Genomic DNA, 19,495 nt, shown 5'->3' with positions numbered 1-19,495 from the left:
GCTTGCTCGGAGGTTTGCATGCAACTCTACTTTGGACCCAGCAAACCACTCCTTCCTAGATTTTCTTCTGCGGACAGAGACCACACTAGATGATTTCATTATTTTAATTCATTATTTATTCATTTTTTTTATTTATTATTTTTATTCATTATTTTTATTCATTTTTTTATTTATTATTTTTATTCATTTTTTTATTTATTATTTTTATTCATTTTTTTATTTATTATTTTTATTCATTATTTTTATTCATTTTTTTAATTATTTTTATTCATTTTTTTATTTATTATTTTTATTCATTATTTTTATTCATTTTTTTATTTATTATTTTTATTCATTTTTTTATTTATTATTTTTATTCATTATTTTTATTCATTATTTTTATTCATATACTTTTATTTATTATTTTTATTCATTTTTTAAATTATTATTTTTATTCATAATTTTTATTCATTATTTTTATTCATATACTTTTATTTATTATTCTTATTCATTTTTTTATTTATTATTTTTATTCATTATTTTTATTCATTTTTTTATTTATTATTTTTATTCATTATTTTAATTCATTTTTTTATTTATTATTTTTATTCATTTTTTTATTAATTCTTTTTATTTATTATTTTTATTCATTTTTATTTATTATTTTATTCACTATTTTTATTAATTATTTTTATTTATTATTTTTATTCATTTTTTATTTATTATTTTTATTCATTATTTTTATTCATTTTTTATTTATTATTTTTATTCATTATTTTTATTCATTTTTTATTTATTATTTTTATTCTTTATTTTAATTCATTATTCATATTAAATTTTTTTATTCATTATTTTTGTTAATCATTTTTATTTATTATTTTATTCATAATTTTTATTCATTTTTTTATTTATTATTTTTATTCATTATTTTTATTAATTATTTTTATTCATATACTTTTATTCATTATTGTTATTCATTACTTTTATTATTTATTTTTATTTATATATTTATTTACATATTTTTTTATTCATATATTTTAATCGTTGATTTTTTTTTATTATTATACATTATTTTATTCATTGTTTTCCGTCATTATTTTATTCATTATTTTTATTAATATAATAATATTAATTATTAATATAAATTATTTTGATTCATTACTTTTTTCATGCATTTTTATGTATATATTTTTATTCATATATTTATATTCATTTTACTTATTCATATTTTTATAAAGTATTTTTATTTCTTAGATTTATTCATTATTTTTATTCATTATTTTTATTTTATTATTTTTATTCATTTTTTTATTTAATTATTTTTATTTCATTATTTCTATTCATTCTTTTATTCATTAATTTCTTTTCATTATTTTCATTCATTATTTTTATTCATTATTTTTGTTCATTCTTTTATTCATTATTTTATTCATTATTTTTATTCATATATTTATATTCATATATTTTTAATCATATATTTTAATCACTATATTTATTCATTATTTTTAGTAATTATGTTTAGTCATTATTTTATTCATTATTTTTATTAATTACTTTATTCATTACTTTATTCAGTACTTTTATTAATTACTTTTATTCATTATTTTTAGTAATATATTTTTAGTAATATATTTTTTATCATTATTTTTATTCATCATTTTTATTAATATATTTATATTCATTATTTTTATTTATAATTTGTATTTATTATTTTTATTCATTAGTTTTATTCATATATTTGTATTCCTTATTTTTACTTATTACTTTTATTAATTATTTTAATTAATTATTTTTACTTTTATACATTATTTTTATTCATTAGTTGAATTCATTATCTCATTCATTATTTTTATTCATATATTTTATTCATTATTTTTCTTCATATATTTTTATTAATTATTTTTATTAATTATTTTTCTGCATATATTTTTTTAATTATTTTTATTGACTATTTTTAATCATGTATATTTAATTATTACTTTTATTCATTATTTTTATTAATTATTTTTATTCATTATTTTTATTAATTATTTTTCTTCATATATTTTTATTCATTATTTTTATTAATTATTTGTATGCATATATTCATAATAATTATTTTTATTCATATATTTTTATTAATTATTTTTATTAATATATTTTTTATTTATTATCTATATTCTTATTTTTTATTATTTTTTACACTATTTGTAATTATTATTTTTATTCATATACTTTTATTCATTAGTTTTATTTATTACTTTTATTCATTATTTTTATTCATATATTTTATTTCATTTTTGTTCATATGTTTTAATCATTGATTTTTTTATTATTTTACATTATTTTTATTCATGGTTTTTTTATTATTTTTATTCATTATTTTTATTAATATATTGTATATTAATTTTTAATATTCATTATTTTTATCCATTATTTGTATTCATTATTTTTGTTCATATATGTATATTCATTTTTTTTATTCATTATTTTTATTCATATAGTTTTTTTATATATTTTTATTCATATATTTTTCTCCATTAATTTTAATTCATTGTTTTTATTCATTATATTTTTAATTAATTATTTTTATTCATTAATTTTACTTCATTATTTTTATTCATATTTATATTCATATATTTTTATTCATTTTTTTAATTCATATATTTTTATTCATTATTTTTGTTCATTTGTTATTCATTATTTTTATTCATTATTTTTAATCATTATTTTTATTCATTATTTTTATTAATTATTTTTAGTCATTTCTTTTGTTAAGTTTTGAGACATTGTGTTGAACAAAGATGGCAGCTTAGTTCAGATCAGTAATCAAGATGACGAGCAAGAATCAAATGTGGTCCGTCGCATAGTTAACCTCTAAAGTTCTGAGATATTATGTTGAACAAAGATGGCGGCGTAGTTCAGATGAGTAACCAAGATGGCGGCGTAGTTCAGATTAGTAACCAAGATGGCGGCGAAGAATTAAATGCAGTCCGTGACGTAGCGAACTGACTGAATCCAAATTTCGACAATTTTTATAATAATTTTGCGACGTTTTGATTGGTTGTTTAGCACAGCCGTTGGTTATAAAAATGATTGGCGAATCCATTCGTCTCATACCCCCATTAGAACTCTGATGGGGAAGATCTCCTGGCGGCTTCGACTGCAGGGAGACAGGGTAGTACATGTCAAGGATTCGTCACTTGACACTCAGTCCAACAGGTGAGGGGCCGGGAATCGGCCCAGCACCTGTTGGACTGAGGTACGCCACCTGGGTAATACCTAGGAGGTCCACCCTCCGAGGCCTTGCCACGGGGCTTTCTGGTGGGGCAAGTTTATTACTTGCTGCCTGAGGCGCCCCGACCGGGGAATGCCGCCGGGGTTACTCAGGCAATTTTTAAAATTGCTGGAGAGCCCCTTCTTTAGGGTAGCCTGCAGGGTTCCCACTTTCCGGCCTTGTGCCACATTTTGCTGAGGTGGGCAGCAAATAAATATCTACCCCCATTAGAAGTCTGATGGGGAAGATCTCCTGACGGCTTCGGCTGCAGGGAGACAGGGTAGTACACGTCAAGGCTTCGTCACTTGACACTCAGTCCAACAGGTGAGGGACCGGGAACTGGCCCAGCACCTGTTGGACTGAGGTACGCCGCCTGGGTAATACCTAGGAGGTCCACCCTCCGAGGCCTTGCCACCGGGCTTTCCGGTGGGGCAAGTTTATTGCTTGCTGCCTGAGGCGCCCCAACCGGGGAATACCGACGGGGTTACTCAGGCAATTTTTAAAATTGCAGGTGTGCCCCTTTTTAGGGGAGCCTGCGGGGTTCCCACTTTCCGGCCTTGTGTCACATATTGCTGATGTTGGCAGCAATTAATATACCCCCATTACAAGTCAAAAACTTTTTACAACTTTTATTCATTATTTTATTCATGATTTTTAATCATTATTTTTATTCATACGTTTTTATTTATTATTTTTATTCATTATTTTATTCATTATTTTTATTCATTATTTTAATTCATTATCTTATTCAATATTTTTATTCATTATTTTAATTCATTACTTTTTACTTTAATACATTATTTTTATTCATTATTTGATTCATTATTTTTATTCATTACTTTTATTCATATATAGTTATTCATTATTTTTATTCACATATTTTTATTCCTTATTGTTACTTATTATTTTTATTCATTATTTTTATTCATTATTTTTATTCGTTATTTTTATTAATTATTTTATTCATATATTTTTATTTATTATTTTTACTTATTATATTTATTCATTATTTTTAATCATTATTTTTATTCATATATTTATATTAATTATTTTTATTAAGTATTATTATTCATTATTGTTATTCATTATTTTTATTCATATATTTTGATTCATATATTTATATTCATTACTTTTATTTGTATATATTTATTCATGTTTTTTATGAATTTTTTCATTTATTGATTGTATTTATGATTTTATTCATTACTTTTATTCATTATTTTTATCTATTATTTTTATGAAATATTTGTAGTTTTATTTATTTTTTATTCATTAATTTTATTTATTATTTTATCATTATTTTATTTACTATTTTTATTCATATATTTATATTAATATATTTTTATTCATTATTTTTAGTCATTATTTTTATTCATATAGTTTTATACATATATATTTTTATTTATTATTTTTAGTCATTATTTTTATTCATTATTTTTATTCACTATTCTTATATATTTTTTTTATTTATTATTTTAAATCATTATTTTTATTTATATATATATTTAATCATTATTTTTATTCATTAAGTTTATTTACTATTCTTATCAATATTTTTATAATCATATATTTTTATTCATTATTTTTATTCATTATTTTTATTTATTATATTTCTTCATTATTTATAATCATGATTTTTATTCATGTATTTGTTTTCATATTTTTAGTCATATATTTTAATCATTGTCGTGTTTACTATTTTATTCATTGTTTTTATTCATTGTTTTCTTCATTGTTTTTATTTATTATTTCTATTTATATATTTATATTTGTTTTTAATATTCATTATTTTTGTTCATAATTCTTATTCATTATCTTTTTTACATATTTTGTTTAATATTTATTTATCCATATATTTTTATTTATTTTTCCTAATCATATATTTTTGTTCATTATTTTTATTCATTATTTTGAGTCATTGATTTTATTTATTATTTTATCCATTATTGTTATTTATTATTTTATTCATATATTTTTATTCATTATTTGTAATTCATATATTTTTATTCATTATTTTTATTCATTGTTTTTATTCATGTTTTTATTCATTATTTTTATTCATTATTTTTAATTCATTATTTTTATTCATTATTTTTATTCATTATATTTATTCATTATTTTAATCATGGTTTTTATTCATTATTTGTATTCATTATTTTATTCATAATTTATGTTCATTATTTTTATTCACTATTTATAATCATTATGTGTATTCATATATTTTGATCATATAATATTTTTCTCATATATTTATTCAATATTTTTATTCATTATTTTTATTAAATATTTTTATTCATTATTTTTAATAATTTTTTATTCATATATTTTATGCATTTTTTTATTCATATATTTTTATTCATTATTTTATTCATATATTTTTATTCATATATTTTTATGTATTATTTTTATTCATTATTTTTATTCATTATTTTTATTCATTATTGTTTTTCATTATTTTTATTCATGCTAAAAATATATTTAGCTTGTTGGTAGTGCCAAGTCTCTTGATTACAATATATAAAAAAAATGATAAATAGAAACAAATACAATAGATTATGTATTTGTATTTTTCATGCTTGTTTGTAACTGTATAATAGTTTTACATATGAAAGCATATATTTTGGTTGCATATAAATAGAACCTAATTACATTAAAATAGTTGTGTGAATGATTGTAACGTTGTACATCATTTTTAAAGCTGTCGTTACATTTTTAAAGACCCAACACTTTGTACACTCCATTACAAGAAAACAGAAGAAAGTAAAAAAAAATACAACATACTTTATAGAACAAAAGCCTTTACATCTGGTTTTTCCAACAACGCATTTTTCTAAAAAAATTTCCGTGTTGCAGTAATGAAAATATTTTTTTTTTAATATGAAAAACGATGGGGTAGAAAATGAATTATTCATGAAAACAGTTTTCGAAGACAATTACTGAAAATTAAGTTTTGCAAAAAAAAAAAAAACTTTGATTGTAAGAAAGGGAGGTAAATCTTTTCTGGAAACTGAAAATCTTTGACAAATTTAACAAAAGTTATTTTCGCTAGTTTTTTTTTTTTTTTCGAAAACTATTTTCATGAATAATTAATTTTCTACTAATCGTTTTTCATATTTTTTTTACATATTTTTAATACTACAATATGACAATACAGTAGGTTTCACTTGAAATTCAATATTTCAATTTTCGAATTTCGAGATAATAACGAAGAAGAACACAAAATTGCTTTTTAGCGATTTTCATAGAAATTATATGCATTCTTTCATTCATCTCTTCTCTTCTCTATATAAATAAAATGAACTCATTTTTTCCCCTCCGACTTTGACGTTTATAGGACTGCACCTGCTTACATTTGGTGCAGCCGTATCGTTCACAAACTGAATCACGACATCTGCCGTATGTTATAGGCTTATTACATATCCAGTATCTGGCTAATCGGAGTTTCCTATATTCTGTCTGGTGAGAGTCCACTGTAAAAATCGGTTATATTTAATGGAAGTAGTAAAGTAAACTCTCTCTACAAAATTCATCCTTCCACCGCCACTCACTTACACCGTTCCTGGCCGTTCACAGGAGACATTTAAAACCGAACACCGGTTAGAATTTATCTAAAAACTGGACTGGACTAACGCTGAAACGAACCACGCTTACTTTGCCATTGGTTAGCATAAAACATAAACACAAATTATAAAGCATTTATTTCATTGAAATTATATTAAAACAGTACACAATCCGTTACCTGGAATTGAATTCACAATTACATTACTTCCATTTCGTTATAACCTGCGTGGTTAGAGTTTTATGAAAACCTGAATTGACATTTACGTGAAACGCACCAAACTTACTTACACAAACAAACACAACTTTCGTTTTGCTCTTTCCTTTCCTTCTTTTTTTCTTTCTTTCTTTCTTTCTTACCTTTCGTTGTCTTTTTCGCTTTTGGGGTGATGGAGGTGGGGGTACTTCACTATGTTTCTCTTTCTTTCCATGAACATATACACAAACTAAACGCTATACGTTATCTTGAATTGTATTACCGAACACATTACTTCGCTTACTCGACTTACATTAACTTTACACTCGCGTTGGGGGGGGAATACTTTCCTATGTTTTCAGTCTACACCATATTTCACTTTTGTAAAGCTAATTCTTAACAAACTTCCTTTATAATCTTTCCTTTCGGTCTTTACTTCTTTCTTTCTTTTTTTCCCTTTTTCTGCTGTTTCCATTGTTAAAACGAAACGAAACGACACAACCTGATATTCCAGGTTTTACTTAAACTCTATCACTATACGACTCTTACTTGTGTATCCAACTCTATTTGTGCCACGTTCCTTTACTTTCTCATCGTACCAGTTACCAGACGACATTCAGGTAAATAGAGTTTTATATGCGGCGATATTCACGTACATGGACTTCCCTTTGTGTTCTTTTTCTTGGGGGCCGGTTTACGTTACTACACGTTAGCCATGGATCGGGCGATCGCTGTCAGACGATAATACGACTTCTTCTTTTTTATTTTTTATTTTTTACTTTTATATTATGCTATCTTTCCACTAATTTCGGAATTCATACTCAGGGGACGGGTGACTTATTACATCAGTGGTTATTTATTTATTATTTTTTGAAATTTATTACCTTTTTTCCCCTTGGTGGAAGTTTCATTAAACCATTGATATGTCAGCAGACGACATTCGAATGGGAAGAAACCGACTACGACGACGACGACGACGACGACGACGACGACGACGACCACTACGACGACCACTACGACGACAATGCAGACAAACAGGTTTAATTCAAAAACACATCGTCTGCAACGGATCGCTTACACAAAATAAAATATACCAAAATAATAAAACAACAACCAATAAACCAAAACAAATACACAATTACTTAGGAAAAAAAACAATATATAATTACTTTACTCTACCAAACTACATAAATAAACACTATTAATTTTTACACATACTTACATTTTTCAGCGTATTGTTGCATTTTTATTCTTTCCGGTTTGCAGTAGAACCTCTCTTTTTCCACTTCTTATTTCGTTCTTTATTTACTTCCTTTTTTTTGGGGGGGACATCTACCAATGAGTTTAACACACATTTTCCATTGCGTCATGTACGAAATTTTACTTTGTTGTTTTTTGCGAACGCCAATATCATTCGGTTTGGCTCTATTTAATTCATGTTTTGTACTAACAAGGTGTTGTTGTTTTTTTTTTACAATGTCTTAGCACTTCACTTTACTAATTAACTCCGAAATACACCCAGAAAACTTTATTTTTCACGTGTACAAATACTTTTCTCCCCTTTGGCACATTAAGTTTACTCCTTACTCTTTCGAATACAATAGAAAACTCATAGGAAACCTACAAAAAATTTAGGATAAATCGGCTTGCACAACTAAGTCCCTCATTTTTGCCCGCCCAGTAACAATTAAATATACATCATTACCGGTTTATTTCGTTTGCAAAATACAGTCCGATGTTTGCATTTACATAAACTTTACTCCCCTCATATATTAAAACATTGCGTGATCTCAAGTCACGTGATGTTGTCATGGGTGGCATCACACTTTTATTATCTGGTGACTTCCGACAAACGCTTCCTATTGTTCCACGTGGAAGTCCTGCTGATGAGCTCGATGCTTGCATTAAATTGTCATATTTGTGGAAGTACATCAAGACTGTAACCTTATCTACAAATATGCGTGTCCATTTTAATAGTGACCCATTGGCTGATAAATTTACTTCCATACTTCTACAAATTGGAGATGGCAAAATTCCAACAGACAAACATGGTAAAATTGTAATTACTTCAAGTATTGGATCAATTGTTTCCTCACTCGCAGAACTTTGTAACAAAGTTTACCCAAATATAGCTGCAAATTATACTAATCCTCAATGGCTAACAGAAAGAGTAATTTTAGCTCCAAAAAATGATATGGTACACATCATCAATGACCAACTGCTTGATGAAATTCCACGTGAGGAACAAATTTACACTTCTCTAGATTCTACTGTAGATAATGACCATGCTGTACAGTACCCTACAGAATTTTTAAATTCCTTGCAATTACCTGGTATGCCACCACACAAATTAAAACTGAAATCTGGATGTCCAATTGTGTTACTCAGAAACCTTGATGCTCCACGACTATGCAATGGAACAATATTATGTGTAACACGAATGCAACCTCATGTGATAGAAGCAGTCATATTGACTGGTGTAGCTACAGGCGAATTGACATTTCTTCCTAGAATACCAATTATTCCATCAGATTCAACAATTCCATTTAAAAGGCTTCAGTTCCCAATAAAATTATGTTTTGCCATGACAATAAATAAGTCGCAATGACAAACCTTGGCAGTAGTTGGTCTGAACTTAGCTTCTTCTTGCTTTAGTCACGGACAGTTTTATGTAGGATGTTCACGGGTAGGTTCCCCACACAATCTATATATATTAGCACCAGAGGGTAGAACATCAAACATTGTGTATCCAAGAGCTTTATACAAATAGGAAAGCCAATTCTCCCTTCAATTATTATTTATAGTTATTTTTTGCTGTGAATTATCAGCATGGCAGTCTCATAAGTATTGTCCACACTCCACCCATATTCCTGTCAGGTCAATGTTTTAAAACTCTGATAGGAAATTCTTATGGGAAGCTTCTAATCTTTTTCATTATAGAATGTGTACCTTTTTCTATTCAAAATTTAATTTAATACAACTGTTCACTTCTTTCATGTTAAGTTACTTAAAATCACTAAACTCAGTTGCAGTGCTCCGTGGCATAGTGGTTAGCATGCCGGACAATTCACATTATATTTTCACATTCGCGCTGACCTACCGTAGTCTTCTTTTTTTTTTTTCATAAACACCTAAATTGGATTTTCTTGGTGGCCGAGTTGTTAACATTGCATGTTTTTTTTTTTTCACACTTAATTTTCCAACTTTGCCCCAATACTCCGGGTTTGATCCTTCCTACTTACCTAACATCACTTTTTATTTATTAAACAATACCCACCCCGGAAACAAACACCCGGGCAACGATTTTTTTTATTCTTTTGTTTTGATTTACTCAAAACCGCACACACCTCGAAACATCCGAGCAACGCCGGGTACCCCTGCTAGTTTATTTATAAAATTGGTAAAACGCATTACACGTGCTTACAAAACCACTGCATGACGTAGTAACGTTGGCTAAGTAGTTAACGACACAGCCAACGTCACTACGTCATGCATGCGTTTTACCAATTTTTATTTTTATTCATTATTTGATTCATTATTTTTATTCTTTATTTTTATTCATTATTTTTATTCATTATTAATATTCATTATACATATTCGTTATATACATGAAGTCATTTTTTAGTTAACATGTCTTGTCTCTCGGTAGCCTCGACTTAATACAGCTGTTTTATAAGCACACGTAAATATTGCATTTTAAATTGTATGAGTATAAGTTTACCAGATTTATAATTAACATATGTGCATAATTATAAATCTGGTAAACTTATACTCATACAATTTAAAATGAAATATTTACATGTGCTTATAAAACAGCTGTATCAAGTCGAGGCTACCGAAAGACAAGGCCTGTTAACTAAAAAATGACAATGTATAGTAGGCAAAGCAAGCAAGATCTGTCGAGCAGCCAGACTGTCGATAATGAATGAGAGCTTTTAAAAAATAATTTTAAATATATTGAAAAAGAGAAAAATAACCAACACGATTTATGCAAGAATTTAACTTTATTCAATGTTAATTAAAAAAACAGAAAAAAATGAGTTATTTTTTAAAGTAATACGTTGTCGCTGCGTTAAAAGATAAACATTGCGGTTTATCATGGTATAAAAATTAATTTATTATTTTTTTATGAATAATTCGAAACCAATTTTTACATATTTATTCAAATAAAAACAAGAAATCAAGCAATTGAAACTATATGTGTGTACGTTTGTGCGTGTGTTTGATATTAACCTGTGTGTGTGTGTGTGTGTGTGTGTGTGTGTGTGTGTGTGTGTGTGTGTGCGTAATATGTATAATGATGCATATAGACATATGTATATAATATTAGTATGTACATATGTATGTTAAGAATATTAGTTTTATATATATATATGGATAAAATATTAGTGTGTCTGTGTGTATATATATATGAATATTATATTATTATGCATATATATATGCATATATATATATATATATATATATATATATATATATATATATATATATATATATATATATATGAGGGGCCTGAAATAAGTAATGCGCTGGCCCACTTCCAGTCGTCTGATCTAGCTGGAATTTTGCATGTGCAATGATTTATATCTTTGCGGGTTATGTAGCAGCTCTGAACTAATTGTGGTTTCTGTTTTACAGGTGTTTGAACTGAGTCAAGTGTGAAATGGAGCCTGTTGAATGTCGAGCAGTGATCCGGTTTTTATATTTGAAAGGACGCACACCACAGGAGACTTTTGATGAAATGAAAGAAACTTATGGTGATAATACCCCATCATATGACCTTGTAAAATGCTGGCATCGTGAATTCAAACATGGCTGGAAGTCTGTGGAAACAGCTCCTAGACCTGGTCGCCCCCCTTCTGCCATTGATGAGGCATCTGTCCGTCAAGTTGAGGCTACCATTTTGTAAGATCGGCGCATTACTATTCGCCAAATAGCCCAAAATGTCAAGATTAGTGCAGGGTCTGTGGAAACTATCATTCATGACCATTTGCATATGCATAAGGTGTCTGCCAGATGGATTCCCAGGTTGCTCACACCATTCCAGAAGCGAGAACGCGTCGAGTGCTCGAGGATGAATTTGGAGATGTGCCAAGAAGATGAGTCAAAGTTTTTCAAAAGACTGATTACACAGGATGAAACCTGGATCCATCACTATGATCCAGAGACCAAAGCCCAGTCAATGCAATGGAAGCACTTGGTCTCACCACCTCGAAAGAAGGCAAGGGTGCAGCCCTCTGCTGGCGAGGTCATGCTCACAGTCTTCTGGAACCAGGACGGAGTAGTGATGACAGATTTCCTGGCAAAGGGTACCAGAATTACAGGAGCCTATTATGCTTCACTTTTGAGGAAATTAAGGGAAGCTATCAAAATCAAGAGGTGGGGCAAGATCAGCAAAGGTACCCCCGTCCTTCAAGACAACGCTCCGGTCCACAACTTGCATGTCGCTAGATCAGAAGCACGGGCGTGTAGTTATGAAATCCTTCCCCATCCTCCCTACTCTTCTGACCTTGCACCTTCTGATTTCCACTTCTTCCCAGCCATGAAGTTGTTTTTGAAAGGAAAGCATTTCCCAGATGATGCAGCCTTGATTTCTGAAGTCACGTTGTGGATGGAGGACCAACCTGGGGTGTTCTACAAAAAGGTCTCCAGAGCTGCATCAAACGATGGGAGAAATGCATAACTCTGGTGGTTCCTATGTAGAGAAAGACTAATAACTGTGCCAAGTTTCGTTGCTCTACTGTTATGGGAAGTGGGTCAGGGGTATTACTTATTGCACGCCCCTCGTATAGAGAGAGAGAGAGAGAGAGAGAGAGAGAGAGAGAGAGAGAGAGAGAGAGAGAGAGAGAATTGATATGTATATATATTATATAGTATTAGTATAGAGGGTTCCCGTAAGCCGTAGTGAAGGCAACCTTTCTAGGAGAAGCAAATCTCTGATTTAAAAAACCATAAAGCGGGAGACCAGTACCCGCATTAGGCTGGTCTGCAGTTTGATTTGTTGCTGGCTATCTTGCTCTTGCTTGTTGCTGGATCTCAACATTTTGAACCGAGAGAGAGACTTAGCTGTCGTACAAAGCTAAGACTCTGTAACATCATATTTGTATAGATACTCCCTCAGGCATTTGGGCTCATGGATTTTAAATGTCTGAGGGAGTGGCACTCGTCTGACAAGACGTTGCAATCATCATTAGTATATATATATATATATATATATATATATATATATATATATAGAAGATGTACCCGAATTTGTTTTTTTTTGAAAAAGCGGAAAGAACCTGAGACATGTACATGCGAGTATCATGTTTTTTTCTAAACAGTTCACGTCTTGTAAGTGAAAAAATACTCGAGCTTAGATCGAAACCAAAACTTAAATACAGTGAGCCAATTACGATAACCATTAGACTAGCTTGCCATGATCTTCTAAGTGTTACCAAATCTCCTGAAACCATTGACAAAGATCCGATTATCCACCAGTATCAATTTTTCAATTTTGACAGCCTTTTTCTCCGGATAAAAACTGGTTAAAATCTTTTCCACATATCTGAATACCTTATATACCTAATTTCAAGTCTATAGATCAAAAGTTCGTTGAGTATGTAGATTGATAAATGTCCTCACACTCACACACATTCTCATTGTTATAGATATACTAGAAGATATACCCGGCGTTGCCCGGTCGTAAAATATGCATAAATATTATATTTTAATTAATGCAGAATTTTAATTTATTTTAAACAGAAATACCGTAGGTATTATACGTTACGTTAAATTCTTTTTTAAAAAGATGAAAAAGAACGGACGGAAACTGAAACACGTGCATGCCAGTATTATGTTTTTTTTCTAAACAGTTCACTTCTTGTAAGTAAACCTATCTATCTATATATCTATAAAAGTGAACGTGTCTGTGTGTCTGTCCGTGTACATTTCCCTGCGCAATAACTCTGTTAATTTTTAGTCTACAGACTCGAAATTTGATATACAGGGTTCTGAGATTTGGAAAAATCTATCTGGTCGGTTTTCGGCCAGAAATTTGGCTGTTAAAGAGTCAAAGTTCAACGATTTGACTTTTGCGAACTCTACCAAACTCCTCCTACAATTTTGGGTCTAGACACTTGAAATTTTAGATATAGGTTCCTTGGACATGGATCTAACTTAATAACTTGATTTGAGCCCAAAACAATAAATTTGAAGGGGTCATAATGGGGGTCAAAGTTTAAAAAATTAACCCTTTTTTTTGTTTTTGCTCAGCATACACCCCCAAACACCCGGGTAACGCCGGGCTGAAATGCTAGTATATTTATAAAATTAACATGTCTGTGTGTGTATGTGTGTGTGTGTGTGTGTATTTCTCTAGGCAATAACTCTGTCAATTTTCGGTCTGCAGGCTCGAGATTTGACAGAAGATGTATTGAGATTTGGAAAAAATCTTTTCGGACAGAAATTTGGTTGTTAAGGAGTCAAACTTCAACGATTTGACCTTTGAGAACTCTACCAAACTCCTCCGCCAATTTTGGATCTAAACATTTGAAATTTTAGATATAGGTTACTTGGACATGGATCTAACTTAATAATTTGATTTGAGCCCAAAACAATAAACGCTAAGGAGTCAAAATCGGGGTCAAAGTTTTAAAAAAGTTGACCTTTGCGGTCTCCAGCAAATTACTTAGCCAATTTTTAGTCTAAACATTTGAAATTTTACATAAAGTGCATTCAGACATAGGGCAAGCTTTTAATAGTTTTTTACTTAAAATTTGGCTTCCATGGGGTCAAAGTTCAAAAGATTTTACCTTTGCGGTCTCTACCAAACTATTAAGCTAATTTGGGGTCTAAACATCTCAAATTTAAAATAAAGGATATTCAGACATGCAGCAAGATTTTTAATGGGTTTTCGAGGAAAAAAATTTGGCTGGCAAGAGGTCAAAGTTTACAAAGTTGACCTTTGCAGACTCTACCAAACTCCTCCGCCAATTTTTGGTCTAAACACTTGACATTTACATGTACATTAAACATGAGGCAAACATTTTCATTTGATTTGAGCCCAAAACAATAAATGTTAAAAGGTCAAAATTAGGGTCAACCTTTTAAAAAATTTGACGTCTGCGGTATCTACCAACTTTTCTCTATCGTAGTTAAGGAAGCCTATTATATAAAAAAGCATTACCGTACATATTCACACTTTTTAACATATACATATGCACATAAAGTTATGAACAGTACATAGCAAAGCCGAGCGGAACAGTCCGAGCAAAGCCGTGCGGAACTGCTAGTTAAAAAAAAAAAAAAAGCTGAAATCGAAACCAAAACCTAAAGAGCGATAACCATTACACCAGCTTGACATTGCTTTCAAAGGGTGTTTTCAAATCAACTCATACTTAACATAAGAAAACAATTAAATCTGGTGGCCTTATACTTAAAAGCCGTTGAATTTAGCAAAAAAGATTTTGATTCTTATAGGAGATAAACTACGCTGGGTTTAGTCGTAAAAAGCAAATATCTTCAAAAAATATATATTTTTTTTTTTACATTAAAAAAGCATATTTGCTTTGCTTTTTTTTTTTTTTTTTTTTTAAACAATTCCAACTTTCAATGAAAAACAAATAAAATAATCGTAAATAAATAATTTTGGAGACAGAAAACGTAGTTTTTTTTTTATCGTTCTACTTTTAATCACGCTCATTTTTTTTTTCCTTTTCGTCTTTTTTCAACTATTTCTGCGGATTATTGGACACAAAACTACCAGATTATAAAAAAAAAAAATTGAAAAATGTCAATATTTAAAAGTTTTGGAAAGGGGGATCAGTTTCATATACAACGTTCTAGTAAATCGATCCCCCATTTTCGAAATCGATTTACAGTCCCGGATCGACGTTGACTAATTCAGTCCCCTCCCCCTCCCCCCGCCATTATTATTATTTTGTTTTCATTTTTTTTTTCTTTTTTTTTTGCGACTTTTCACTTTGAAAAAAGTTCGGTCTGAATCACGTCATTATTTTTTATTTATTTATGACTTTTTAAAAAGGTGTGTTGCATTGAACGACCCGCGCGCTATTTTTTAAATAGTATATTCTACCCGTTGGCCCTTAAATGGTAAGATGAAAATTTTTCAAAATAAAAAGTGATTTTGAGATTATATTGCCTTTCATTGTCTTCAAAAAATATTTTTTCTAAGAGAAAAGCGAAAAAAAAATTAAAACCCAGGAAGCCTCCAGACCGCTACTGCAAGCACGAATTAAAACTAAGGGGGCCCTACTAAAACCAAGTTTCTACCTCACCTTCTTTGAAGAGAAAATAATTTTTAAGGTCTGAAAAAATAAATTGTCAGAACCCACAGGAGCCTTACTAAAAGCAGTAAATATGGTTATAGTTACATATTGTATATTTATATTTAAATCAGTTTTTTTTTAACTCATCGGGGTTAAATTACATTTATGTGTAAGGAAAACACGTTAAAATAAGTTAAAACAAAAATATTGTTTACCTTGTGTATGCTTTGACTAGAAAGAGTGGCTTTTAATATCGGGCTTAAGACAGGGCAGCCATGAAATAGGTAAGCGGACCAATTTTTTGAAACCGGGAGTGTAAACCGGATGGACAGTAAACGTCAAAGCAAGCTAATTTATATAGAGTATTGCTCAGCTAAAACATTTCGACACAATATTTTTTGTTGTTGTGTTTCCTTTTTTATTTTTAGTTTAATAATTTTAACGCGAAATCAGAACTAAGATTATTGTGAATAGACTCACAAAGTCTGAAGAATTCCACCATGTGGCAACTGAAGTTATCCCAGGGCGCCAGGATCGGTGTATTCTGGCCTCCGTTGACCCTTACATGGTCAACGTCACAGTTGCCGTCACTAACCCACATTGATCGGAAACGAGCAAAAGGGTGTTCCTTGCGTGACCTTTTAAAATTGAGTTCTGAAAGATGTACAACGGTTTTCAGAGGCGTGGTATGTAAATTTACAAGGGTTGAACCATCATCGACGTAATGAAGACGAAACTGTGTATTGTCCTTCCCTGTAGATACAAAATCAATTAAAGAAATCTCTGCGACCGGTCGAAAACTGGGAGGATCACTTTGACCAATGATCATCGAAGAACCGAACGGTATCCAGTCCAAATGTGATGGTGGTATTGGTGATATCCTGAAGTTTCCGTCCTGGTAAATCACCAACACCTGGTTAAAACTGTCTATCGATGGTTTGCGCTTAAGAATAACGATGAAGTCAACATTTTCATGGGTTTTGTTCTGAAGTTTCACACTCATAGTTCGTGGTCGACGCCACCAGAAATCTACGTTCATTCCGTATATTATGGTCTCGCCTTTTTGGTAATGGAATTTTAGCGACTCTCGCAGTTCGGGTCGGCGTGATAGCTGCATTGTATCAATTTTAACGGGCTGATTTAATGAAGACGTCAGGATTAATTGTATTCTGTTAACTTTATGTACCGTCCAAGAATAGTCTGGCATGGTACATTTTAAAGTTTGTTCGTCTTTCGTCACTATACTTGTGGTTGAGACTGAGAATTCGCCTTCTCTCGTTACATAACGACAACGAACATTAAAATCGTTGGTGACATTTTGGAAGTCTACTGATAGAATTGATCCAATATCTGCATCTATAAGTCCTTCAGGCTTGCCTTTTGCTACGAAATAAATATTTATTACAGTTGGATATATACTTAAATTTAAATCTAATGAGTTCAAATCTGTTTCTACCATCTGTGTCTGATCTGAAGTCTTCGTTTTCAGTAGCCATAGAATTTCCGGACTTAGTTTTTCGCAGTTTTCAAAATTGGGTACCCTAGGATTGAATGATGAATTATATTGTGGATAGGTAGCGATAACTTCGTAGCTGCTGACATTCTCATGATACATGGGAATATCAATGTTATCTTGTTCGGCGCATATTGTCTTGATGCTTCGTTGGACTATTTCCATGGGCAATATCGCGGGTCTATCTACGTCCATTGCCGAGCGGTGAACGGGCAGGCATCGCACTTTACATTTTAGTAGTTCTTCGCTCACAGTCAGGTCAGTTGTCTCTATAAAAATGGCGTCTATTTCGATCAAGTTCAAACCGGAAGAATCCACATGTAAGCTAAGTTCATAGTCACCAGTTTTTAAATTCATAGATGTCCCAATGGGTCCGCTGTTGTGAAAGACGTTCCACGAGGTTCCATCATTACGACCTTCGTTTGAAATGAAAGAGCCGATCTTTTCGGAATTGATTGAAACGTTTATGATTTCTGTGCCTCCGTCGTTCGAATAAGAAACGCCTGCGATTCTATATATGCCGTCCCGCCTTATACACAACGGGGTCGTTAGCGAATCTCCCGATTTCAAGACGACCGTTTTTTTGCTAATCGCATTCGATCTGGGTATCATCGGAAAATCATGTTTAAATTGATAATTCTTTAATGGAATCGTGTGTTTCTCTCCGTTTCCCAAGGATAGATGGACAAGAAAGCTTAAAAAGACGAACAAAGAGAGATTCGAATTAAAGCACATTTTCAATCGTGTATTAAAAGGAAATAAAATATTACAGAAACTTCTCAGTTGTTGGTTTAATTACAACCTGAGATGTTTTTGTGCCCACTGTGCTGTTTTTCCAGCTTTTTATAGCCGAGAAAAGTTGTACTTTTGCCAAAATCAGTTGACACAAAGAAATCTTTTGTCAAGGGATTTAAAACAAAAACGTGTCATTTTTCACATGTTTTCACATGTTTCTTTTATTCTTTTTGTTTTTTGAGATTTCTTTGTATCAACTGGCATGAATTTTAAGATTTTTGTTTTTATAATAAAGAAAAGTAGTTGTCACAATAATCTAGCACAATGGAGAAAAAAATCTAACAAAGCTGGCATAAAAACCTACCTTAAATAAACTTAACATTCCTTTCAAATCTATGATCCATTCTTTCTCTTTGTTCTTAATATGTCAGAGATATTATTTTTTATAATATCGCTTCTCATATCCACTTGAATTTAGGAATGTTTCTGTATCAGACTAATATATCGTCCAAACATTTTATAATCGAGAACAGCCAAATACAATTGACACAGAAATGCAATGTTTTAAATGTTTCTATTCTTTGATTATTTCTCAGTGTTCTCAATATGATAGAAGCATGATTAACAGTTATTATGTAATAACATTACTTTTGTCGTGTAGACATTTATTAGCATCGAAAGATTTTTCAACATCCTAATTAATATATATATATGGGGGAAGGGGGGAGTTGAAAACTCTCAGCCTAATTCGATTGTCGCCCTTTAACTCAGAAGAGCGACCTAGCTACGTCACTTCCTGTTCCCCATATTTCTTCCTCTTTTGCGCTGGACTTTCAAGCAGGCAAGATGGGACAAACACCTCTTCTGTGGGGCCATGAGCCACCACCGCGTTCCTGACTAGCCAGTCAACCGCAAGTAACGTTACTCATCTTTCAATGAACTCTTATTCTTTCTATCACTCCTTCCTGTATATTTATGTAAATAAATTG

The 19,495-nt window shown here is 30.1% G+C and overlaps 1 protein-coding gene across 1 annotated transcript; it reads right to left on the bottom strand.

Moving 5' to 3' along the window:
- Nucleotides 1-15,488: 15,488 nt before the first annotated feature.
- Nucleotides 15,489-18,487, bottom strand: LOC145284987 (uncharacterized). The gene has a single exon (XM_080134083.1). It carries the CDS (start codon nucleotides 18,381-18,383, stop codon nucleotides 16,683-16,685), a length of 1,701 nt encoding a protein of 566 aa, XP_079990209.1. The 5' UTR covers nucleotides 18,384-18,487; the 3' UTR covers nucleotides 15,489-16,682.
- Nucleotides 18,488-19,495: the final 1,008 nt, after the last annotated feature.

Source organism: Euprymna scolopes, chromosome 9 (assembly GCF_053919585.1).
Source record: "Euprymna scolopes isolate OS-2025 chromosome 9, ASM5391958v1, whole genome shotgun sequence".
NCBI lineage: Eukaryota > Metazoa > Mollusca > Cephalopoda > Sepiida > Sepiolidae > Euprymna > Euprymna scolopes.
Note: the sequence above shows the minus strand (reverse complement) of the source record. Positions and strands in the feature narration are given on the sequence as shown.